Genomic DNA, 27,022 nt, shown 5'->3' with positions numbered 1-27,022 from the left:
CGTAGCGTCGTCAATGAGTATACGCTTGAGCACGTACTCACTCATTATGAAACCAGTCTTCTTGCGCGTACGGTCACGCAAAGGATGAAAGCTAGAAACCGAACTGCGAAGGATGTGACTCTTTTCGGTAGCCATAATAGGAAGTTTCCACAGACGCGCGAAAAAAAGGCGCTTTTCTGGTAAACAACCATGGCTGCCTATTTACAATTTTTTCGGGTGAATCTCTGCATGCGGGAGGAAGACGTGGGCTGGAAGCGTGAAAGGTTGGTAGAAGTAACTGCGAATGTACGAGCGCCCATGGGGGGTTGTGCCTTACGGGCCCCAAGCGCCTCACTCTCCCCGTGGTAAAGCTTTTCACTGCAATATTTAAACGAGTATATTCCGCCAAACTACTCAGGGAGGCATTATTATTATTATTATTATTATTATTATTATTATTATTATTATTATTATTATTATTATTATTATTATTATTATTATTATTATTATTATTATTATTATTATTCACATCATCATCACCATCGTCATAGTCGTCGCGGTCATCACCACGCAGCAGCAGCATCGGCTACGGCAGAAGCTACCTATTCGGGTACGACGACGATGATGATGACGAATTTGTGGCATTTTTCTAATCTGGTGTTACCTCTTATTTTTCTTTCTTTTGCATTTTATACTCGCGAGCCCTTCGTAAGCTAGAAATAATGTGATGTATGTGTATGCCAGCTCTTGAATTGTCAGCTATGCTCAGGCGGTGAACCGGCCCCAGCGATGACGTGGCAGTCGAGCGCGTGCCGTAGAAGAAGAAACCGAAGCTGAATCGTGAGCGCGTTCGGCCGGCGAAGCCTGTTCCATTGCTCACGACGCCATCGTTCGGAGCAGACGCGCCGAGAGAAGGCGCCGACAAAGCCGAAAAGTTGCCCTTGGTGCTGACCAAGCGCAGGGTACCCGCCTACGCCACCATCGGGATTCTGACCGTGGCCTGGGCCTGCTGCTTCGCTGCCGTCACGGCCGCCGTCCTTTACAGGTCAGTGACCAGATACGCCACGCCTCCGCGGGTACGGTGCGCGTGATCGCACTGGCAATCGAATTACGCCACTAAGGCTGACCGAGAGCTGAGATCAGACGCCCTGGGAAAAATTGCGCCATGCTCGGATTTGTCAGGGAAAGTTCACAGAAGCCGTCCCCTGCAGCTCCACAGTGCAGGTTGGCGACGCCGCCGCGGTGGCCGGGTAGCTAAGGCGTTGAGCTGCCGAGCCCAAGGTCTCGGGTTCCCTTCGTTCCGCGGGAGCGGTGGTTTTTCTGTTGGAGGCGTGTGTCCAGATTTCGGCGCACATTTTCGATCCCCAGGTGGTCAAAATTACTCCGGAGTCCTGCGCTACGGCGCGCCTCATAGCACAGTGTAGCTTCAGTGCGTGACCCCCCCCCCCCCCCCCCCCCCCCCTCTCCGAAGTCAGAATTCGTAAGCGAGGCGTATTCCGTGTATTTTTCGCGTCTGCGAACAAGAGCTCCTGACGCTGTGCGTGCCTTCGAAGCGCGAGAGTCGGCTCAAAGCGCGAGGCGTTTGAAAACGAACGTCCCGGTGTGTGTGACCTCATGTATCAAACTTCCCATGGTTTTGATGGTGACCGCGCAGTTATAGAACGCGCCGGTTTGTTTGTTTTCCTCCCGAAGGGAGCTCAGAATTTGGGCTCGAGAGCAGCTCACGCCCTGAACGTGTCTAGAAAGCATTTCTTTCATTGATAAAGTGGTCGGAGCGCAGAATAGGCATAGAATTGGTTTGCATACAATTTTGGGCTTTGAGTGCAAAAACACCTTTCCGCAAAGCCAACTTTATGGCAAACTGCGAGCAGAAAACAGCTGTAACTGTGTCTTCTATATGACCGTCATAAACGCTCAGGAGAGAAATTAAATTTGCTCATACCTTTCCCCTAAATTCTGTCACCCCTATGTGGTGCGCTGAAAAGCTTCGCTGGTCATCCGCCTTCATAGAATGATAGGCCCATGATTTTTTGACAGTGGAGGTAGCAGCGTTTCTTGACAGGTATTTTTTTATACTCGTCTGCATGCGGGGACGCGTGTGAGCGTTTGTGGACGCCTGGGGGTCAGGCAAATTGTTGCTTTTATTTGTAGTGGCTATTATCACGGCAACCGTGAGAATTACCGTCAGAAATTTCTCACGGCAGTCGCCTCTCATTGGCTAAGAACGCTCCCAGGATATTCTATGGGATAAATATCCCTAAAAAGCAGTGTTTGTAGCTGCCCCTGTAGCGCTGTGGTATAGCACTTGGTTTTAAACGAGAAGGCTCAGGTTCGAGCCCGAATCTGCGATATTTGTTTTTTTTTTTTGCTTTCGAAATTTTTCGGTCATCGTGATTTCGTTAATGCCTTTTTTTACTCTGGTTCTTACTATATCCAGAGATCGACGCGCAGTACTTCTAGAATGGGGTTGAATTACGTTTAATATAGGTTGTTCTGTGTCGTTGGGCTGGGTTAGATTAGGTTTGTTGCAGTTTGGATGGATTTGAGTAGGTTATGACGCGTTCGGTTATCTTACGTTAGGTTACGCTGGGACGTAATATTATTCTGCAAATTTTAGGCCAGCCAGCTTTTATGGAAACTGCCGTGAGAATTTCCCGGAGGTAATTCTCACGGCTGCCATGAGATTACACGCAGCCTTAATTATTAGAGGTGGGGATTTCTGACTCGCTGGATTAGATGGACATATATTGAGACCATATGCCCAGAATGTTTAGGGTGCACCAATACCACGTACACACAAGACAAACTGACCTCACCGTCGGAAAAATACGCAGCATTTCTCAATGCTGGAAGTGTTACTCAAGTACGTGGTAAATTGAGTTGTGCATCGCGCGTGTATATCACGATCGACGAGTATGGACGGGATTTCTATTTGACAAGCAACCTCTCAGTATTTGTAGCTGTACTGAACAATCCATGTAAGCAGCAGGTCCACGATTCCTCGCTTAATCCCGCAGGTCAGTGATGAGATGGGGGAGAGAGATGAAACGTTTATTTGAACTGAAAGGTCTTGATTGAATTAGAGTAGGTTCCCTCCTTCCAGGGCCCCTGTTTCCTCTGCCCCAGTCTTGGCCCTAAAGATCAGATACTTCTGAACCCCAGGGTCAGAGCTGGCCAGAGCTGCCTCCCATAGCTCATATAACTTGGTGTTGGTGTTTACTGAGGGCCATATAGTACGACAACCCCAGGATGCATGGAATAGGGTGGATATTTCAGCGCACTTATTACATGCGTTTGTGAATTTCTCGGGGAACATCTTCGATAGCCTGAGGATGTTGGGATAGGTGTTCGTCTGTATTTGTCTAAGAGACTGATGCTCTGCAGCTGTTAAGCTTTTATCTGGTGGAGGAAAGAGAGCTCTGGTTTTTCTTTGAATTTTGAGTTGCTCACCGAAGGTATTGGGGAGAGGGGTGAGTAAGCTAGGACTACTGGCTGAGCGGTTAGTAAGTTCTCGCGCAGCTTTGTCTGCTCTCTCATTACCCTCAAGCTCCTCATGTCCCGGTGTCCAAATGATATTTTGGAACTTAGTGATATTTAGAGGTACAATTTTTGTGAGCCTTTTGTGGATTCGGCCATTTACACTGTTTTGTACGGCTTTCTTAGAGCCCGTAATTATTTGGAGGCTTTTTACTTGGAATTCTCCATACCTTTCGGCCAATAGAAGGGCGCCAGTTTCGGCCTCCTCTGTGCTGGTGTTCGTTAATGTGAGGCAGTCCCTGATTACTCCTTCTTGGTCGACGATGACTAGGGAAGCATTGGTCTTGTCGTAAAACGCAGCGTCTGTATATACAACGTTTGGTTTTTTTTCCAACTTTCTGCGTAGGAAATTGACCCTGGCTTTCCTTCTGTCATCATGTAAGTGGGGGTCCATGTTTCTTGGAATGGGGAGCGCTTTCAATTTCTCTCTGGCGGCGTTGCTTAGGTCTTCTTTGTCGATAATTGATTGTACATCTAACCTGGAGCCTACTCTTTGCAGAATGGCCCTGCCAGTTCTCGTCTTTTGCAGCCTTTCCTTTTGTGAAACAAGGGTAGCTTCACAAATTTCTTCAAAAGTGTTAGACACGCCGAGATTCATGAGTTTTTCATTTGCCGTGTAGTTGGGAAGACCGAGAGCCGCTTTGTATGCAGTGCGCAATATAATGTTGGCCTGTTCCTTTTCCTGCCTGTTTAGAGAGTGAAAAGGCAGACTGTAAGCAACTCTGCTTACAACTAAGGCCTGAATGATACGCAAGGTTTCTTCTTCCTCCAGCCCTGCTCTCTTTTTGGTTATCCTCCTAACTATCTTGGCAATTTGCAGCGTTGATTTTTTTATTTTTGCAATTGTAAAGTTTGCTCTGCCATTGCTTTGAACAATCATCCCAAGGATTCTTAATTTATCTGTCTCTGCTACTTCGTGGTCCCCAAGCTTGATTTTTATCTTCCCTGGGCTCCTATATCTGGCGTCGTGGACTCTGATAACTTCAGATTTTTCTGGTGTGCACTCTAGGCCGTTATCCCTTGCCAACTTTTCCACCCAGTTCGTGGCTTCTTGGAGTGCCTGTTCCTTTTGAGCCAGGGAGCCTTTAGTGGCCCAGGTGGTTATGTCGTCGGCGTACAATATGGAACCTATGTCGGGGATGTCTTGGAGTTTCTTTGCTATGTTAATCATTGTAATATTGAAAAGCAAGGGGGAGATAATAGATCCCTGTGGCGTCACCCGCCGCGGAGGCTCAGTGGCTATGGCGTTGCGCTGCTGAGCACGAGGTCGCGGGTTCGATTCCCGGCCGCGGCGGCCGCTTTTCTGATGGAGGCGAAAAGCAAAAACGCCCGTGTGTACGAGATTTTGGCGCACGTTAAAGATCCCCAGGTGGTCAAAATTAATCCGGAGCCCTCCACTACGGCGCGCCTCATCGCCTGCGTTGCGTCCGCGCGTTAAACCCTACAATCAATCAATCCCTGTGGCGTTCCTTTGTTTGGCATTTTGAAGGCGTCGGAGCGAACGTCTCCAATCCCAATGGATGCTGTGCGGTCTGATAAGAAGGCTTTGACGTAGTTGTATGTCCTCACTCCGCAATGTAATTCGTTAAGTGCTTGTAGAATGGCCCTGTGGGACACATGATCAAAGGCTCCCTTTAAATCTAAAGCCAAGATAAGGTGTTCGCCTCCTCTTGGGATGTTCTGAAGCACTTCTTCTTTGAGGATTAGAAATGCATCCTGCGTGGAGATGCCCTTTCTGAAGCCCAACATGGTGTGTGGTACAAGGTTGTTGTCCTCGATGAAGTTTGACAGTCTGTTCATAACGACTCTTTCGAATATTTTTCCCACACATGATGTCAAAGATATAGGTCTCAGTGCGTCGATTCCTGGCTTTTTTCCTCGTTTCGGTATTGTTATGACATCTGAGTGCTTCCAATCGGGAGGGACTTCGCCCTTGATCCACAGATTATTGTTAATATATTCTGTAAGTTCTTCTACTTGTCTGTCACCGAGGTTCCTGATCATCGCATTTGTGATACCATCGGATCCTGGGGCGCTGTTCTTTTTGGCAGCCATAATAGCGCTGTAAACCTCCTCCTTGGTGATGTCTTGGTCCAGAAGTTGGTTTGGTTTTCCCCTGTACACTTCATTGTAGGGCTCTGGGACCTGTTTGGCTTTGAGTTTGTCCTTTAAGGCTTCAATGAGGTCCTCGTTGCTACCTTCAAATGTATATGCTATTCTTTTGAGCATGTGGTTGCTTTCCATCCTCGTTGCAAGGGGGTCTAGCATGCTTCTAAGGATCGCCCATGTTTTTGAGGTGCTCAACGTTCCTTGCAGTGATTCACAAAAATGGTTCCAATTTTGTCTTGCTAAGACATCGGCATATTCTCTCGCTTTCTTAGTGATTTCTGCAATCCTTCTTTTTAGCTTTCGGTTTCTCTTTTGCCTCTTCCACCTTCTCGTCAGGCTATTTCTTGCTTCCCATAGGTGCGCCAGATGGGAGTCGATATTTGGAGTCTGCGTTGAGGTTTGTAAAAATGCTGTGGAACGTTTGTACTTTCCTTTCAGGTTGGCACACCATTCCCTGATGGAAGTTACTTCCTCCGGATTGCTGTCACCACTCAAGTATTCCCTGAACTTTTTCCAATCGGTAATCCTAACTGTCCCGAGACGCCTCTGAAATTGGACAGTCCGGATTGAGATACTAATTATCGAGTGATCGCTGCCCAAATTCTCTCCTAAATTTGTCCACACGACGTCTTCTTCCTCCTTTACGAAGGTTAAATCGGGGCATGTATCCCTTGCATTTTCTCCGCCAGTTCTGGTTGGTTGATTAGGGTCACTGACGAGAGTTAGGTTGCAGATCTCCGCTGCGGTAATAATATTGTCTCCCTTTTTCGAGTTACGTTTATAGCCCCATTCTCTATGGGGAGCATTGAAGTCACCTAGTACGATGACCTGATTGCCCTTTGATTTCTTGATAGCTTCCTGGAATAGATCCTCGAATCTTTCATCACTTTTTCGCGGGGGGCTGTAAATGTTCAGCACAAAAGTGCTTTTCTTCCCTCTTTTCGTTGGGACTATCTCTATGAGAATGGCGTGAGAAGTGGCTGTCTCGAGCGCGTGTTGTATGGTTGTTATGTCCTTTCTGACGAGAGTAGCTATTCGGGTTTCTTCTTGTCCTTTAATTGTATAGTAGCCCAGCAGCCTGGCGTTGTTGCCTGCTTCCTGAAGACATATGACATCAGGTTGGATTGGTGCTGTTTCTATGTATTTTTCTAAACTGTGTTGTTTACGTAGTAGACTTCTGCAATTCCACTGCCAGATTTCAAGGTGATTCTTAAAGGTGTTGTGCCACCAAATTTTAAGTCTGTAAAAAGCCTGCTATAGGCTTCCTCTGCATGCAACGACCCTCAACACGAAGTGCTGGGTACAGCAAGCGCTTAATATATATTTTAATTCGCTTCTAAAAATTACCTAAATGCTCTTCTGGAAATCGGGACCCATCGCTAGCGCCACTAACCATGACGTCAGTGAATTGCCAGCGCAGCAAAGTTTGTGACGTCATACAACGCTAGCGACTCGAGCGACGTGAACGTGAACTCCAGTTACCACAGTTTGTTTGGTCTCTTGGTCGTATCGACACACTATACCGATACGACGGCGACGACGACGCGACGCCGACGAGTCGTTAAAACATCGGGCAACTGCGTTGTCACACCACGCCGACGGCGACACAAACACGTCGGCCGATGGAAAGTCGCCGTAGTGTGACTGACTCGCCGACCGAAGACGGCAACAAAACCGGTCGCCTGACTGGTCGCACGACGCGTCGTCAATCGACCGAGAAGCGAAAACAGCGCCCTGACAACATTCGTGCCGCAATGAACGCGGCTCTATTTTGTTCGTTTCTGGAGGGTAATAAACTCAGTAAGTTCCATGAAGCCCATACAACTCAACACTAGCGCTAATGCGATCCGTATTTTGGCGTTCGACGCTTCGGCCGTGCTCTTCGGCGACGCCGCTACCCCGGAATGCGCGCGCGATCGGCTCGCCTGTAGAAAATATAAGGTCAGTTTCGTGCAGAAGAACAGTTACGTAGGGTAATTTGGGTAATAAGAGATCAGTATCGGCAAAGGTTTTTAACGTAAAACGTAAAACCAAAGTACGGCAAGCACTATCCCTTCAGTGCAAAATCGCAGTCGCAGCCGGGCACACTTATTTTTGCGAGCGCTTTCGCAGAAGAGCAGAGTTGCTGGCGATAAGCTGTCGCGGGGGCTTCGCGGAACCTTGCTGCGCAAGCGCTATTTAAAAAAATGTGAGTTTACAAGCCAGGAATTCTGTAAACTAGCTAGTAAACACCGACGTACGACTCCAAGGATGGGCCTCCATCTAGTACACCGGCTATATCGCGGAGTGAAATCGTTTGTTCGCTGGCTCAGTGGTCTCGCGCGTTCTCCGGTCAACGTTGCCGGTTCGATTCGCGGCTGAGGTAGCTTTTTTTTTTTTTTTTTTGGGGGGGGGGGCGTTTTTTTAGCATTTTTATGGTTTGCACATCCATGGTTTTCATTTGTCTGCATACGAGGATGCAGACAAAGAATCCGCGTCGGAGCTGTCGCGGCTTGACGTGACGAGTCGGCGTGCTTACTTCCGTGGTGAAGCACGTATGTGGGGGAGCAGACGCCGCAGTAAAGTCGCAACGTACCGCAGCGCCGCCGTGGCAGAGCCTCCTCGCAACACTGTGACGTCACTGCTTGAATCGGCGCCCAGAAACCGAAACCGAATCCTGTTCACATGAATCGTGCGATAATAAATTTTTCACTCAGAATATGTGCGTGTGAGAGCATGTATCATGCTTTCTAACGAATTATAAAACGTTTGCAACAAAGAATGCACAAGCAACAAATTTGGTGGCACAACACCTTTAATAGTGGACATCCCTTTATTCTTCATCGCTAAAGCTGAAATCAGAGTCACTTTCATGCTTTTCTAGGATCTGCTGTTTTTCTTTCCTTGGATGTCCCGGGATTTCTAGTTTTCTCTTACCGCCAGTGTTTCTTATTTTATTTGCATCTACTTGTCTCTGTAGGATGTCGAAACGGTTGTTCATTAGGAAGAGCCCAATACCACTGGGGTCATTTAAGAGACCTTCCGGGACCGAGGGCTGAGGTATGGGTGGGGGCTGAGTTTGAGGGAAGGGCATGCGGTTTTTGGAAAGGGACTGATGGTTCTCGCGTACTATTAAATGCAGAGCATTTCTTTAACTCACGATGTCCCCCGGCGTTGGCGTGCCTCGGCGTCCGCAACAGCCGTTCCAGGTGCGCCCTCTCCCCCACTCCTCCTCTCCCGCATCACGCTACCCTCCTCGCTCTCAACAGGTCCGCACCCCTCCCCCTACACTATATAAAAAAATAATACTTACCGGCGCCTGGTTTCGATCCCACGACCCTGCGGGCGGAACGCAAGGTACATGGTGCTCTACCCACTGCGCCACAAAGCCGACACAGAATGGAAGGCTACGAACGCGCCTTATATCCTTGACTCATTCAAACTACGTCAAGAAGCTGCTGATACAACGCATTCACTACCTGTGGGCGGAACGCGAGGTACATGGTGCTCTTCCCACTGCGCCACAAAACCGACACAGAATGAAAGGCTACGAACGCGCCTTATATCCTTGACTCATTCAAACTACGTCAAGAAGCTGCTGATACAATGCATTCACTACCACCAACTCCCCAAACACTAAACGTTAACGCAATACACCCACCCCCTATGCGACGCATTTACTCGAGTCCCCCTCGCGGGGAGATGGGCCCTTTTTTGCCTGGGGAGTTGCCGTAGTTGTTTTTTGAGGTCTGCAATCTCTGCGTTCTGTTTGTCAATTTGTGCTTTGAGCTCCTCAATTATTCGATCTTGCTCTGATTTGTGTGTGTCAACTTTCGTATTAGTGGTAGCCAGGGAGGCAGCGACCGTGGACCAGCTCACCTTGGGGGGTTTCTTGGTTTCTGCGCCTCTGGAGTCTTTAGGCTTAACCGTCTTTGTATCCTCTTTCTTCTTTGAGGTGCTGGGGGACTTGTGTTGAAACGTCACCCTGGACTGGGATCTGTCTCTTCCCTCTTTCTGCTCGTCCAAGTCCGGCCACTCAGTGCTGAACCACCTGCGACGTTGTTGTTTTCGGTCCTTGGTGTCGTCTCTTCTTGACTTCCTTTGATTTTGGTTACCCTGCGGTATCCTTGCTTTCCTGAGCTTCAGTGGGCATTTTTTCGAGCCAGTAGGATGTTGTTCGTTGCACAGCACGCACCTGGGCTGACACGGGTGAAAGTCTTCTGGGTTTTCAACAGCACAGTTCGGGCACTTCTTGACTGCTGGGGTGGGGCACACATCAGGTCGGTGTCCGGGTGTCATGCATATGTAACACACTTGCCTGGTGGGTCTGTACAAATAGCAGGGCATTTCTCCGCCGTAGAAGTACACCACTTTTGGCACGGTGTTGCCTTCGAAGGTAATCAAAGCAGTCTTCGATTTTCCTAGCATGCGGGCTTGTATAATCTTGGTGTTGTGGGTACGGATACGTAATCCGTTCATGAGTTCTGATGGGGTCGTGTCTTGCGGAAAACCATGCACAACTCCTTTCACCTCTTCTTCCGAAAAGGCTACGTAAGTCACTACGTCGTGTGAGGTGCCTCTTATGTTGATGCGGGAGATTTTTCGCAGCGCTTTCGCCGCTTCCGTGTCTGGCGTGCTCATTATTAGAATATTTGAGCCAAGACGCGGGGGTACAACAAACTTGTGCAGATATTTTTCCCCTTGCTCGCACACTTCAGCAATGGCTTTCGTTATTTTGATAAAACGTTTCATTTGATGCGCTGTTGTGTACCGAATGGGCGTTTATTTCACGGGTTGTACTTTGCCACTTCGTCAAACGCAGCAATATGGTTATTTTATTTGTCGAGGCGCTGTAGTCTTTCGTTGATAATTTACGATCACGGTAGCGGCGGCCGTTTTTCTGACGGAGGCGAAAAAAGAAAACGTTCGTGTGTCGAGATGTCGGCGCGCATTACATACCGCCAGGTGGTCGAAGTTAATAGGAAGCCGGCCACTCCGACATGTACGCCTCATTGCACAGGCTCAGCTTCCACGTGCGAACTCCAATACTTGAACGAAGTCGAGAGGCCATATGTATGCTAGCGATTTACTTGCCGTAGGATCATGCCCCTCGCTGTGCATAATATACGGATAAAAAATGCGTTTTTTCCCATTTTCACGCGGGACGTGGATGGAAAGAAAATGCAGGCATGCATTTTTCACAAATGCTAGCCATTTCGTGTTCAGCACGGCCGGAAGCTTTCCACGGCAAACTTAGCGGAAGAAGCCCAGAAGGGCATGCTCGTCCCAATCTGAAATCCTGAAGTGAAGGGAGGCTCGGTATCATCAAAGACGCCTTGTAGGTTTTCGTCGATTCCCAGAAAAGGACCTCGGGGGTTTTTTTTCGGCGTTTTAACGTGCCTCTAGATATCGCCCATCGCGATGGATTTCTGTACGTTCTCAGCAGAAAGATAATAGCTTAATACTTTGACCACAAACGTTTGAGATTGCGAACACTAAGGGAAGAAGAAATCATTAGTGCTTATATTATTTTTTTCAACATAAGATACATTACAAACAGCTATATCGTTTTTCGAGGCATTCGGGAAGGACATTACGCGCACGGTTGTAAAATAGGGGCGAAAGTCGTGTTATGAGCACTTAAGATCGTGAACAAAATACTACATGCACTAAGCAATTCCAGGAATGCTCAAGATGTTTGGTCAGCGTTGATTTCAGCGTGTTTACAGCGAAGCTGTAAATGACTTTTCTGGCATATTTTCTGCGCCCGCGCATGTGCTCCGTCGCGTCGAAAAACAAGTGAGAGCTTCTACTCACTCGTTCGTTGCAAGGAGGCGGGAAAGGGGGCCGGGGGGGGGGGAGGGAGATAGGGGGAAAGAGCAAGGGTGCGTGCCATCAGAAAATGCGCGCGTTCACGGCGCGCTTTCGGCGCGAAAAATGAGCTTTCGCTCTACGGACGTCCGCAGGACTCCGCACTCTGCGCGTTCACTGGACGTTCGCGCCGACGGCTGACCAGACTCTGTGTTGCGGGCCAGGCTCATCGGCGTACGCACGATCGGCCTTAGTCTTCCCCCCGCCGGCCCGCCCATTCTTGCTATAGTCATACATATTGTCGCGCCCTGCGCAACAATATGTTGGCTCCAAGGTGGCGCAAGTTATGTCCAGACAGGAAGGAGGGCTTTATTAGGTGATACGCCTAATTGGCGAGGTCAAGAAGAACGAGCACCGAAGGTGTGGAATAAATGCACTGAAGATAACTACACTCCCTAATGCGAAATCTGTGTGCAGCGTGAACTGCAGTCTTCTCGGTCACGGCGCATATCTGCTGCGTCTCAGAAAGTGATCACGTGATCAGCGAACGCACGGCGGCGCGCGCTACTGTGCTGTTATCTTGCAGGGCGTCGCTGTCGCCGGGGGGCGTGTTGTTGCAAATCGTGTTTGAACCTCCCGCGCATATTCCACGTGGTTTGGAGGAGCCGCGCACGGAGGCGGAGGGTCTGGCGGGGGCGGCAGTGAGAGAGATAACGCCATAGCAGCACGTGCCGTCCACCCCCTCACACCTTCGCAAGACGCTCCGACGAGCGTCTCGTGCGGGCTCAGCATACGGCCCTCCCCCTACCCCTTTCACCACACTTTCCTCCGCCGTTTTCTTTCTGCCTTCGTTCGCTCGGTACGACTCCCTCGCCGTCGCTATCGCCACCGCGAAACGACAGTAGCGGCCGCCAAAATGCTTGCGAACTATGGCACCTAACCACAAGCACGCGTGCTTCTTCGCCATCGTCTTCTTTGGTACGCGTTTCAACCGCTTGCCGCATTCCATGGCGCGTACCCACACGGGGGGATAGCGGCTATGTCTGTGCGGCGAGATGTACACGCGACAATATAGAATTCCGTCCTTCCAGAACAACAAACCAGCTTCGCTGGTCGTTCTTGACTGAGTGGAAGGGCTGATGATTTCTTTAAAAGATCTGATCTTTTTCAAACGTGATTTCGTGATTGAGTGCGACAGAAACACGGCCATTTCATCCTGGTTTACAATTACGTAATTTAGTCGACTTAAACGGACTGTTTATATGGAATGCATATCTCGGCTAACCCCCGCAGGTTTCCGCGACGCCGACTTCTGGGCGTCGCCTTTTAAAGCCGAATTCAGCTTAGGCAACCGTATGTTAGCAGGTACACTGCACCCACCAAACGATGTAGACATTTTCCGGGAGAAAAATTGGGCTACTGCGGTCCTAACTTCGGTTCACTTCTTACCAGGACTTCTGCTGGTGTGCCTGAATTGTGCTGTCTATAGGACACCCGAATCGCCGTCAAACTATAATTTAAACTAAACTAAACTAAGCTAAACTACAAACTAAACTAAACTGAACCATAGCTATAAACTAAACTAAACTATAAAATAAACTATAAAGTAAACTAAACTAAACTAAGCCAAACCAGTCCAAATAGTTGTAGTAGGAACGACTTGAAGTCGGACACTCGTCCGTTATTGTCCTCATCATCCCCCTATTCTTAAATGACCGTTTGAGGGAAGCTCCAGTACGTACAAGTCGCACCTTACAGCCCACCATCTCATCCATTAGGATGCATCAATGTTGTCGGGCTACATAGACACGTGGAAAGTACCAGATGGCGGCAGAGGGACTGAGAAGTGCATTGATACGCTCGCAGTTTTTTTGTTTGCCGCAACTTACTAGAACCAGAAACCAAATTGTCGATGATGTCCAGACATACACTAGATCTTTCGGAAACAAAGGACTATCTTAAAACTATAGTTGTATGCGCTTCTTAGTCGATTTTGTCGCGCATTGTATTGTTAGCTGAAACGCGACAGGTGAAAAAGACCAGCGAAACCTGCGGCAGCTGGTTGCCCTATTGAAACGATACGAAACGATTAAAGTAACCTCGGGGGCAGGCGGTGGCAGTAAAAGATATTTGTTTGAGTTTTGTGGCAAAACAGAATATAGAATATATACCAGAATATAAACAGAATATAGAACAGAAACTCGGCATGGAAGAGGTACAGAGCATCCCGCTTTTAATAACTACATACCGCGTATTAGCTGCGAGGGTTCTGGTAGGCTCCCATAGGTGCACGTAAGCGTAATTTTCACGAGACACTCCACTTTATTCAATACGGCACCAATCACTTGCAATGCCACATCACGTACGTCAAAGTATTCCGTTAATTGACTTTTGAGCACGGCTGACCCACGGGCACGATAAGTTCAGGAAGGTTTTCGCAATGGAGTTCCGATCGGCTGGAGTGGCAGTTTATCGAACCTTTTTTATGTAGTTTTATCACGCGTATTTAAAAGTTCGCATCCACTGATAGCAGCAATTTTTGTAGGTTTGTCCAAGTGCTTTCTCGTTGTGTTGTGTCTTCTCTGTGAGCTTCTGTGTACAAGAAAATGTTTAATTACTCGTTTGGTTGAATTAAAAAGCGTTGCGGGCTTTCTTTAGGTCCCAACACAAGCGTCGGATTTTCATAAGCTTCTCGATGCAAGTTTGACAACATCGCTAAATTGCTTCCGCTAGCCAGTCATACGGATTCCACAACTAAGGATGACTGCAGTGGTCTGTGGCGCCATCCGGTCGTCGTGTGGTTTCGCAACTAGGGCATCCGCAATTGTCATTACTTAAGGCGCGCAGCGGTTGCTGTATAAATTTGTTTACGCATTTGTCCTCTCCATACCTGCATTTTGTTTCTAATGTTCGCGATGACGCGGGTTTCTAAGCGCGATACCATAAAAATTGAACCTGCTCAGTTGTATACATATTACGTTCACCCCGCTGCTCTGGACGACCTTGAAACGTATACGTTGGTTAAATCTCACTCCGCGTGACTCTGCACGTCAGAGCGCCACATTTAATGGTTATCCTGTATTCACGGCGCCTTCGTACTGTCGCTCAAATAGAGAACAAAAACTCCTAAGACCCTTATGCTTTTTCTCGGAGATTTTGCCCTCTGTTTACCCCCAAGTGTACTTATAATTCGTGTATGCGAGAGCAATAATGTACATTCGAGTTCCGCAGATTTCACTGCGCCGCGCAGAGGGCCCCGACTCGCAGGGGACTGCTGCGCCGTTGGGTGTGAGTAGCAAAAGAGGCAGCTAGTCGTGTGGAACTAGGCGTATCGCATGCTTGAATCTGACCGGTGTAACAATAGTTCCTGTAGAATCGAGAAGAGTGGGCGCTGAGCAGAGGCCGCCGCCGCGAACGCAGTCTCCGCTTTTCCACATGGCTCTGCGCATGTGCACGCGTTGCGTAAAGCACGCGCTCCTTTTCTTGCAACTGATAGGTATTTGGAAGCAGTTTCGTGTGGTACAGACCATACCCCCCAAGCCATGTCGTCGTGGGGGTTCATGGGAAGACCCCCCTTTTTGGCTTGGGCTTGGCATGACAATTGGATTTTTAAGCGGTTTTTGGGATTTGTTTTATTCACTATGCATTAACACGTTTACGAGCTACAAGGAAGCCGAAATCCTCCCGTTACTGTGGTAGCCGTGTTCAGTGAAACAGCAGGCAATGCGTGACCGCACCTTACGTTGCTAATGCTGCATTTGAAGGGCGTATGACTGAGCGGGTAATATGCCGCCGCGAAATTTGTAGCCGACGAAAAGAAGAAACAAAACCTACTGCGACGAAGACAAGATACGGCAGATACGGGCGCTTCTATGCGTCCTATCCACGGTGGGCCTATCTTCTCATCGTCCACGACTGTTTAACGCCACGTTTTCATTTTTCTTGTTAAACTAGCTGGCGGTCGTGGGGCACCGGTTCACCACGAAGGCGACGTTTTCATAGGCACGCTCAAAAAACTTTCCAAACTCTTCAAACAACTTAATATTTGAAATAATGGTAAAATTAATAAAATCACACTCTCTAATGAGTTACCCCCCAAATGTTAACATTGTTCGTAACTACAACCTTGGCCTGCGGAATAGCAGTCACAACCGTTCCGGCAAAAATACGATTTACTTCTTTTTTCCTTAGTTTTAAAAAATCCTGTTTTTATTTTCCACTTACATAATTGCACACTATTCTTCGCGTTTTTGTGGCACTTTGTTTAACTTTGCGGTCGCTAAAACGTTTCAATCCAAGCAAATGATGAAACTAAGGCGAGCGCGATGTATAATGGCGGTCCATGACGACACAGACGACCTTGATGTGAGCCGCATAGACGCTAGCGCCAGATTCCTCTCTAGTGTATACTGTAAGAAACTCTATGGTACAGACACGGCCTCCGCGATCGGCTGCCGGCGGCGCGCGCGCCGCCGGCAGCCGATCGCGGAGGCCGTGGTACAGACAGCACCGACGCCTCCGGCTTTTCCCATCAACGGCTCATGACTGCTCGCGCATTAAAATTGTGGTCATTGTTTCGACGTCTCCGAGGGGCTGGGCCCTTGATGACGCTCTCCTGCCCATTCAACTCCTATGAACGTAAACGAAGTGCGAGCCGTGCTGTTTGGAGCACAAGAGTGGGGTGTGACTCCGCCGACGGTCGGTGTAGACAACTACGTTTCCCCGTAAACGAACTAGTTAAAACAGTGTTGAGCGTAGCCTATAACTTGAACCACTATGGGTGGCGCACAGGGTGTCTATGCAGGAGCTGCCAGCAGAGGCGAAAGTGCCGATGGCGTACTCGGGTTCATGGCTAGGTGGGTCACAGACACGGCCGCAACTTCCCGGTGGCACACGCCCGGCATGCTGCGTCTCCAAGAACCGACTCTCGGAGCGCGAGCCACCCGTCAACTACGGTTTCGTCGGCCTCGATGGCACTGCGACTCGCATTTGCTGCAAGCTCCCCAACCACGACTTCCGTAAAGCAGAACTGAAAAGGTATGTCTGTATTCACACCCTGCACGCCTCTGCAGAGCACACCGTTACCTCTAAACCCCTGATTGATTTGATTTACTGTGAGGTTTAACGCGCCTACACGACACAGGCGATGAGGCGTGCCGTAGCGGAGGGCTCCGGATTGTGACCACCTGGGGATCTTCAACGTGCTCCGAAATCTCGAACGAAAGGGCATTTTTGCTTGTAGCCTCCATCAGAAAAGGAGCCGCCGCGGCCGGGAATCGAACCCGCGTCCACCCCTAAACCCCTAATGCTTGTTATGAATGTATTGTGCATTTGTACTATGCCAATGTTGGGTCACAGGTCTGGCTCCTACGAGTTGCCACTGTTGATGGTCTACTGCTGAATCTACAGCGTAGTGATTGGTTTTATTTGTGCGTTGTGGCTAAGCAGACTCACGGACATTTCTTAGTGTACATAAGGCGGGGGCGGGGAGATACCAGAATGAACTACCTGACCCTTTCGTCCCCATGCTCACGCATGATATTTGCACTAGATGGAAACGTTTTTTTTTTACGTAAAGTTTGCCCTGTCTGTTGGGCCCAGCTTCATACTCTCATCAGTGGAAATCCACAAGCCTTCATCCTAAATAATCTCCGCGAGTCTGCTTCCCCCCAATGCTCACAGGAGGCCAGTCACTGGGATCGACGACCCCCAGCACAATATTTAAATCGAAAAATATGGTCTCCTGCTGTGACGTCGCCTAATACAAGCATGACAACATGCATAACACGATGTCACAGCGCTGGTAACATTTCGGAGTCAAATTATATATTGGGTCTCTTTATTTGCCAAATTTCTTCGCCCGGACGCCGCAATTGGTCATTGAGGTGCACTGTGGCAAATGAGATCCACGGAAAATTTTGAGTTGTGCATTATTTTTTGTAGCGGTAGGATGCGGCTCTATAAGCACGGTGCCATAGCAGAGGCAGAGAACCGGTGCCGGTACGATTCTAGACACGTGGTGGGCGCACCTGCACGTGCGAAGGACCGGTTTCGGCTCTTCCGAGCGCGCGAACTCGCGCCTGTCGACTACCGTGTACCGTACCGAGATCGGTTTTCCACTCTGCTATAACACTTTCAACTTCGACGTTCGGCTGACCAATGGCAAATACCGAGCTGCTGGTAATCTGAAGTACCGATTGGCCACAATGTTACTCTGAACAACCTTTAATTCAAAACTGCCAAGAACTGCGCAGAGTCGGACATACCGCTGGCCTAAATTTTATTCCGGTGCTGCTTAAACCCACCGCAACATTGTTTTAATTCTAGTGCGTCCTAGCGTGATCCTGCCCGCCCGTCCCTCTTTGCTTGGAATCAAGTCCAGGCCCGTGTCCGGCGAACGTGGGAAATTTACGGGTCTATAGGACCAGGTTTCAATCGACCAGATTTAGGGGAAATCCCCAAGGTGGAGTAAGTTTCTGTAAAGGAAAGTTTGACATCCACCTAAATGCAGCCATACGGCTACACATCCTGGACCAGGACGAATTTTTCTTCAACTGCGAAGTTTCTGAGAAAGCTGTATAGCTTTCCTGTGTAGCCGTATGGCTGCATTTAGGTAGATGTCACGTCAACGAACCCCCCCCCCCCCCCCCTCCTCGCATCCCCCTACGTTGTGCCCTATACGCCTCGAGCGCGGCCTGTAGGGGCGCCACTGAAATCCCCCTAGCGGCCCGTTTCGAAAGCAGGCGCGGGAGTCCCCGGCCCGCTCCCCCGTGTCGCCGTTGCTTTTGGGGCTCGTTCAAGACAGCGATTTAGCGTTTGTCCGCGTTCGAAATACCGAATAACGTGGAGCAGGCACTCTGTTTGCAAGCGTGGTATGTTCACGAGAGTATAAACGTTTATAACGCGATATTAGTGAGATCTATATGAGCGCCAGGCGTGTGTCACAGGCCGGCGTCCCGAAGCCAGCATTTGCATGCAGCTGATTGCAATTCCGCTGCCCTGAAATTTAGTGACTGTGTCTCCGTAAGCAGTCTTTCCTCCGATGGTCATGTTGCGGCCATACACACTATGATGTAAATCGACTTTGTGCACTTACAAAATCTAGCGGAGCACTCATACCTGACAGCACGCAAGTTACGCCTGCCAATATCACATATCAGATATTGATCAGTACCATGAACAAGCTAATGCGGCATAAATTTCACAAACATTGTACCAAAGAAGTACGATGGATAATGCAAAATTACACTCCGGAGTCAGCACACGACGACAAATTATTGCTGGGTCGTCTTGTCCCGAGCGAGGTGAGCGCTCGCAAAGATTCATCTGTTACATTTATCCTCCACGAGAAGCGCGAAGATGGGTTTAAAGAGTAATCCGCGTCCGTGACCAAACTCTTCTTCGAAACACCGTCATATGAGTCATGACACAGGGAGACTGCAGAATCTAGCATAAACCGAAATCAGAGACCCTTATCAGATACGACACTCTTCCAACGAGCCCGTGTGTACGAGATTTCGGCGCGTGTTAAGGCTCTAGGTGGTCAAAATTAATCCGGAGCCCTCCATTACGGCGTGCCTCATCGTCTACGTTGCGTCGGCGCGTTGAACCCTGCAATCAATCAATCAACTCTTCCAACGACACCTCGTATCGCTTGTGAACTGCCTACCCAGTATTCTTCAAAAAATGAGTCCGCCGAGTGATCAGCCGTTTTTCAAGGCGAAAAACAAATGAAAAGTAAACACGCAGCTTGCGTGCGTGATTACTAAAACGTTCATTTGTTGATTTCGCTCCGCATTTGTAAACAACGATAGTTAAGCGTCCTCCTCCTCATCCCCCCCCCCCACCCGCCCATGTCTAGCGAAATATCAGTGCATTTCGCATCTAGTTGGTCTGGTGAATACTACCTTGCTCAAACAAACGTCTTTAGCATTTCGGAAGCTGCACTCGTTTTTTTTTTTTTATTCCCGTACTATTCTATTTATTCCTTACTTGCAGACCATTAATTTTCCCGTGGTTTCATTAACATATACCTTGGTTCTTACTATAAGGCATGAGTGGGCACATATCTGACTTAACATTTTCTTTTCCGTACTTAATATTTTCGCGTGGCTTATATTCCCATAAAAGTCACAAGTTTTTGTCAGCTATTGGGTTATCACATCACCGAAATATATTTTTCTACGACGTACGTATTCGAAGCAAAGCCGCATTTGTTGTCCGCGCTGCAAAACGAACCAACCTTTTACAGTGCCAATATCAGGTCTAAACGAGGCGACAATAAATAGAATTCACTTGTGCTGACGTGTTCGAAGGTGACAGCGGTGATATGCTGCTGCCATCGCCGACGCCCGCAAGAGCGGCCAAGAAGCGCGCAGAACCGCCTCCCCGGGTAGCTCTTGTTGGCGTTAGAGCGCTCTACCAAGACGCAGCTTTTTTTTTTTAAGTGCCCTAAACGTGCAGTTAGCTTACAGACGTCACCATAACAAGTTGTTTAGAGCGCGGAAAGGCAAAGAGAAGCGAAAGAAAACCAAAACACTGCATGACCACCTATCAGCCACGCAGCGCTAATCCCGCAAACGCCGCGGAGAAGCGGCGGCAGGCGGCGCAGCGATCGCGAATCTCGAGGCGTATAGCAGAGGTTCCCCCTTTTCGAGTGCGTTTCCTTGGGAATGAACAGTACCAAATGCTGAATGTTAAACCTGTTTATAGAGTACTCCTTAACAATACTGCAGTCTGTAACAATATAAAGCAAGGTGCGACCTTATAGTGCGATAATCCCCTTGTCTGCACATGGGCAACTCTGGGGCTCGCAGAGGAGAGCCTAATGCAATGTTATGCGTTGATAGCATTAATTGCAGTTCTGTGATACACATGGAATGATGGTAATGAGATGGCGCAAATTCCGTTTAGTTAGGCCTGTTTTGCACTTAGGGGACGTGTTGCCATGCTTCAGCACATGTTCTCCTCAGAGGACACCATTATGTTGCTTAAGATTAATCAACCAAAGAAAATAATATAACAGCACAACTAAAACTTCAGGGGAGTCGCATGGTGTGAAACGAATACCCGTCTTGTGCATGGAAACAGGAGGATACCGGTTAAGCCAGTGTGGCTGATGGCTATTGTGCTCCGAGGAAAGACAGGTGGTGATGGTGAACGGCTTAGTGCAGCAGAAGCTCGCGTTATACAAGTTCGTGCTCGATGAAGTATTCCGTATCGTTAAATGGCCAGAAGTTTTGACCCGACTGCGCAGTAAGAAAGATATATCACAAACAATGGCTCTTGCCTGAAAACTGCCCAGCTATTTGGCACACACAACGAGGCGGCGATCCAGTGCTCCTGCACTGGGGCCCATTTGGGCCTAACGGGGCGAGAAGTTGAAACTAAAGCCGGCCAGACTGCGAGATACCACAACCTCTAGATATCTAACGACACGGAATAGTACATCTAGAACCACCCCGTGTAACACCAGCGTCTGCTGAAGGATGCCGATAACCATAGGCACTCGGAATTCCTCTGAACGCTATAGTAATCTGCCGCTTTACAACCGTTTTCCGTGCATAAGACGTGGATTCGTTTCCCACCATTGACTCCACAGAAATTTCCTTCGTAAATGTCAAATTACTGTTTTTTCGGTTGAGTTTTCGGGCTGAACGTGACGTACAGGCAAATATAGCAACAGTTCAGCGTTTACCTATCCTAAGGCAGACTTATCGAAACCGGTCGTAGCGCCAAGACCACCATTCTAAGCCGCATTTACTTCAAAAAAAATTTATCGTGCCTTTGCCGGGGCGTCGTCGGCTTTGCAGAGAACGCAGACACATGCCCACCAGGGCAAGCAAACACTAAAGACGAGGCACTTCCCTGCTTGTCCCGGGAACCGTCAAAATTTAATCACAACTCTCAGCGGTGTCCCAGAGGAAAGGTGAGGAGCTAAAGAGATGAACGCCGGAATCGCGCTGCCATGTTCGCAAGGGCCGCAGATGTTACGCTCCGCTGACGCGTCCGTATTAAATTTTTCAGCGATGTCACGGGGCAATAAAAACATTAGCCGAGGAAACCTCACTAGAGGCTTTGGTAGTCAAGCATAGAATTGAATTGTAAGAGTCCAGAATAAAATTACTCCAGGGAATCTCTAGTTTGTACTCATGCTCAGTGCTCGAGCGGCCGTGGCTCCAAACCTCTATCTCGCTGCTGCCACAAATTTCAAATGAAAACAAACGATAGAAATGCACTGATAAGTGTTTCTCGAATGTGGAGCCTAGTTTTTTGGAGAAAAGAAAAGCAATAAACGCGCTGATCACCTTTATAAATCCTCTTCCTACTGGAGCGCTTGCTCAGCGTTCTGAACCGTCATACGAGTTGGATTTTTTGGACTGTGCCTATTCAGTACTCGGGACAGCAATGCTATTAAGATTTAGCCACTGGCTTGGAAAAACTTCAGGACAACGCTAGATTTCATATCGAGTTACAGAATGCTGCTCAATTGTTTATTTCTGGTCCCTATTACAAGCATAAAGAATCGCTCTTTTGTTGTTTTCTCCCTGTTTCCTCTTGCAATGTTCTGGAAGATAAAAAACCGAATTTGAATGGTTTATTTTGCGTAAAAATTTTTGATCTTCTGGTTTTTATTAGTTTAAAATTTGCGCGCTATTTTGTTAAAAGAAATGTTCGGAATAAAGGAAAACACAGGCAGTGAGCAGCGAGCCTTACGATAAAACGAAGAAAACTGCCTGCAAAGATACACAGGAAACCTTCCCTCCGACGAGCGCCAATTCGGAACACAAAGCATTCGCTTGTATCGTATGTCGTAGTTTGGATTTAAAGCATTTCGCTTATGTTATTTTATTTCTTTGTTTTTGTGCTCAATACGAAGTTTTGCATGTTTATAGCACAGAACCTTGTCGCAAAACTGCCCCCCGAAACGTCTTGCGACTTATACATTCTGAAAAAGTGACTTTATTGAGGAGCACAACGGTTCCAACGTCAACTAACCGAGATGTCAGACTTCTTAATTGCATTCCGTTAATTTTAATGCAAATCTTCGCTACATTCTAAGTGAGCCAGTGCCACTTGTAAACTCCAGGCGGCCGTGGTCTATATTAAAGTACGACCGTTCAAAACGTATGTAAATGTTACCGCTTGTATTACTCCCGCCAAAAGCACTCTGTGCGGCTCCCTTTTCCGCACACCAGCATCAATAAACGCCGAATGTCTGAGAACGACCACCTTCAAGCAAATATGAGAGGCAGTTAGCCGGGTGCAACGCCATTACAAAGCAAGCCCATCAAATGAGCCATTAGGGAATTCCGAGCAGGCACCGTTTTAAGCAAGTGCTCCCAGCAGGTCGCGCGAATAAGCCAACGCGAGATCACCGAGCCAAATGCAGCTTCACTAAACGCCCACCTTCCACGTCCAGCTCGCTTTCGCCTGCGAGCATGTTTTCAAGCATATGAATCGCGGCCGCAACAAAGATAAAAAAAAATATTTAGGGCACGGAGGAAACACCTGGACTGAGGAAGCTCGTCGTGGTAGAGGGATAAGGAACAGTTTAATCCAACTGAGTTTCTGAAACATGCACCAAAATATTGAACACGCGGGTGTTCGCTCCCATCAGCCTCATACCGCCGCCGCAGCCAAGTATCCAGCGTGTTGAGGTGTGTACGCCTAGCCGGACCCAAGACACAAGGGTGAGGTTAGGGTTTAGGGCGTGGCCAACAAAACTGATGGAAGGTAAAAGCTGCTAGGATCATTTCCGTTCATCCCATCTGTGCTCAAAATAGCCTAGAGATAGAAAATTCGCTACTTACGTTGCTAGCGACATCATTTGTGAACGGGCTACGAAAGTGCTAGTATTTAAAAAGCTATTTTGCTCTTTGTTACTGAATCAGATGAAGCCGTAACTAACATTTAAACAACGTTTAAATAATTGCTGCGCTTCTCGTGGAAGCGGTCGGAAGAGCAACGCAGCTGCTCGTTGCTTCCGCGATTCATCCTGTTCCTGCATCCGTGCTATGGTGTCCACTTTGTTACTCAAGTGATTCATCTCTGGTCGGTCCTCCTCCTAACCGAGCCGGCCGGGCCGACTCAACGTATTTCGTTTAATTTGAGCGTGATGAAACAAGCTAAATGAGCTTGTTCCTTAGTCCGTCGCGCCCGCTTTCTACCCCTACTCATTACACATGCTCTTGTCAGGGACGTTAAGGCTGTCCGAAGTTTTATTTCAGGTTGTTTAGGAACGCCCCACGTAACGGATCTGCCGCACAAGTTAGAATTGAGAGTCTCCATTCGTTGCGTATTTTTTGTAACAAATAACCCGCTTTTCATCACTTCAGGGTGCTTCCGCAATGCCACTCATCCTATACAAATAATTCGCCTTACCTTTTTCTCACGAGTTCAGGGTATTTCATTGATCTACCTAGCGGTACCAAAACTTAATTACCTGAGCGCTGATCGGCTGCCGATGTTAATCATTACGATGTTAAGCATTACTTTAATTATTCTGATTTCTCTAGCAGTTTTTTTATCCAGGCTCAAGGGCTGCTTTAGTGCTCAGCTATTCAACATTGCTTTAGATTCCCCGGTAATTAGCTTCAGGCTTACTACTGAGCTGCGCCAGTGCACATTCTAGAAAACGTTTTGCAGGCATTCCCCGGCCTTAACTTTATTGAATTCGGTAACCATATTTTTGACCCGCCGAGAGTCCCGGTACAGTCACTGACTTAGAGACCTTGTCTAAACAAGTTCTACTTTTGTAATTACGTGTGTGCTACGCCATAATAAAATACTTCGAATATTTGAATACTTGACTTACTGAACAAGTTGATGCAGGCCAGGAGCCAGAATGTTTTTCGGAAAGGGAGAGTGGGAGGAGGGCGTGGGTGCTGGTGGACTACCCCTATTTTCAGTAATGTAGCAAATTTCCAGTAATTATTATTGGTACAAATCGGCTTACATATGCTCTGTCGGTTTTCAATATCTTTGTACCATGGTCCTGTACAGTTGAGCGCAAAGAATAGACAGGGACTGTAAAAGGACACGACGCAAGGTCGTCTTACGGTCCTTTTACAGACATGTATATTCTTTGCCTCAACTGTACATGACCACGGAGCACCAACTAGACCGATCGATCACGTTGCTAAATTATTTTTATACCGTTGGTAAGAACCATTATATTTGATAACAATAGGAAAATTTGTTATTCACAGTTAGAAATGACAAAAGATTTGACAAATTCGCTTTACTGAGTTTTCAGTGCAGTACAAAGCACAGTTCGGCAAGTATCACGCAAGGTGCGGAAATGAAAATATTTCAGGATTCGTAATTAAGCGAAAAAATAACGTTTAGAAGGACCTCCAAGTTCATAGCCTGATTCGCCTTCATGGAAGCTATCTCTCTCTGACCAACGTACGCATCGTCACGGAGATGTTAAAGGTGGCGTCGTTTAAAGATTGGCCGAGAAAAACATCGACGCTCTGGTAAAGTCTCGTCGGTGAAAGCGGGCAAAGATGTGATGGCGAACGAAACAATGTACCTCCCTTTGTTCGAAAACATGAACAACAAAGAAATACCCTTACATATAACTACAGAAGGCCACAGTACATCTCTAAAAAACACTAGTAAAATGCTCGGAAGAAACGGTGGTTCAAAAACTTAATCAGGTCGCGAACAATTAGGGACAATATAAGTTAAGAGTATATAATCTCCGTGTCGACGTGATCGCGGCGATTTATCACTGGCGCCGTGCCGTGATATTCTCCCCCTCATCGCCTTTTTTCAAAAAAATTCGTAGGAGGTTATGCACCTCCCTGCCTGAGCTATGCACCTCCCTGCCTGAGCTATGCACACACCTCAAGGTACTCGAATGTTACACTTTACTCGTGCGTTCAGCTTCCATCATTTGAGCTTTCTCAGAAACACAGCCTCTAACAGCGTAATTTCGAAAAGAACGTGGTGTGTCTGTTTCTTTCTCAACAAGAAATGGATCACTCTTATGAAGGATCATCATTCCCGTACAAGAACTGTCTGTAGGCCTTTACTTTACTGCTTTTGCAATGTTTGCATGACTGCTCGGCTTCCACTGAGCCAATCTCCTTTAACCAATCAGACAGGCCATGTACAGATGTTTGTGGTTGCAACTCTCCGATCAGCAAATGTGAGTAGCCGTCTTCGGCGCACTGCGTCGTCTTGGGGTGTGCTCATCCGACCGTTTCCGCGGTTACAGGTTCGTGGGCCTGAAGCGTTTCAAGGTGTGCCTGGGCGGCTGTACGGACGAAGGGACGCTGTTCGTGGCGCCCGTCGTGGAGCAGCACACACGCGTCTCCGTATTGGGAATCTTGGTCGAGTGGCTGCAGCGCAACGCGTTCCACGGCCTGGCGCAGTGCTGGATGTGCCCGGCGCCCGATCACCGGGTCAACTTCGCCGTGCTGATATCGGACCTGCGCAGCGCCTGGTGGCGTGAGAAGCTGTTCATGTTTGCGGCGCTGCATGCAAACACGCGGCTCGAGTCCTACTTCGTGCAGTCCGCCTACGGGAACCCCGGCGTGGTGCACGGCCGAGAGCCGGACAACCACCACCGCTGCTTCTCTCTGGCCACGTGCGCGTCGCCCGGTTCCTCACCGTTGCCACGCGGCCGGCGCCAGGGCCAGTGCGGCCTGCTGTGCGTGCTCGGCGGCACGGTGCTCGAGGCGGGCAAGGGCAGCAAGCCCGTGCTCAGCGTGCCCTACGCGGGCACCTCATTCCCGCTGCGCCGCGATGACTCGCACCGCGTGGGCGGCGCGGCCGCGGGGCCTACCCTGCCCCGGGCGGGTTCTGACGGACGCAGCGTGCTGAGCGAAGGGGCTGCGGAGAGCGTGTGCCTGGCCCATGCTGGCAGCGCTGCTACCACCGCAAGAATGCCAGCCTGCTAGCCAGGCAAGAGCTTCGGTGGGGCATCCGCGGCGACGAACACAGCCTCGATGACAAGGCCGGCCTGTGCTCGGGACGCGGACATGGAGTGCTTCTCCGGTGTCCTGGCAAAGCCGCGCCCGCTGCTGCGGATGGGTCACCAGGCGGTGCACGGACAGCCGGCCCTGTCGGGAAACGCCGCAGCTGCCGGGTCCTGCGGGACGTTCTTCGAGTTCCCCCACCAAAGAGCAGGGACCCTGCTCGTGTGTGCTGTTTCGCTGGGGCTTTTTGTGGGGTATTTTATTAGGATCATATTCGCGATTAAAAGTGTTTTGATGGGGATAAGGTGCAGTATTTTGAGTGCCGCCCTGGCACGCTGTTGCCTTCGTTGACGTAGCGTTTCCTAGTTTATCAAACAGTGAGCGCGTAAACAGCGATGCCAGAATAAAATGCACACAATATTGCTGAAGTATCAACAGATAGATACGCTCTACTACTACAGAATCGGACCAATACTGCGCGAGTCGACGCGGTACAGTGAAACCTCGATATATCGAACAGCGCGGTGCCCGCGAAATAGTTCGATATAACCATAATTCGATATATAAAATCACGTAAAAAACGAGTCATAAACTGGTACAAATCAATAAATGAACGAATTTTGCCGTAAATACTCACTTGGTGCTTCAAAGTATTTATTTTTTTGGCTTAAAGTACT

The 27,022-nt window shown here is 48.6% G+C and overlaps 2 protein-coding genes across 2 annotated transcripts in view; one reads left to right on the top strand and one right to left on the bottom strand.

Moving 5' to 3' along the window:
• The window catches only part of Ac76e (adenylate cyclase type 2 Ac76E), a 597,242-nt gene that overhangs the window by 250,962 nt on the left and 319,258 nt on the right, over positions 1–27,022 (bottom strand). The gene's annotated exons all lie outside the window — the stretch shown is intronic.
• Positions 780–26,607, top strand: LOC144172622 (uncharacterized). The gene is made up of 3 exons (XM_077701276.1): positions 780–1,024; positions 16,207–16,452; positions 25,643–26,607. The coding sequence occupies exons 2-3, from the start codon at positions 16,214–16,216 to the stop codon at positions 26,325–26,327; spliced, it is 924 nt and encodes a 307-aa protein (XP_077557402.1). The 5' UTR covers positions 780–1,024; positions 16,207–16,213; the 3' UTR covers positions 26,328–26,607.

The sequence above is a fragment of the Haemaphysalis longicornis genome, unplaced genomic scaffold (genome assembly GCF_048455015.1).
Source record: "Haemaphysalis longicornis isolate Haplotype H1 unplaced genomic scaffold, Haemaphysalis longicornis Haplotype H1 scaffold_1, whole genome shotgun sequence".
In the NCBI taxonomy this organism is placed as follows: domain Eukaryota; kingdom Metazoa; phylum Arthropoda; class Arachnida; order Ixodida; family Ixodidae; genus Haemaphysalis; species Haemaphysalis longicornis.
This window is presented reverse-complemented; position numbering and strand designations above follow the sequence as displayed.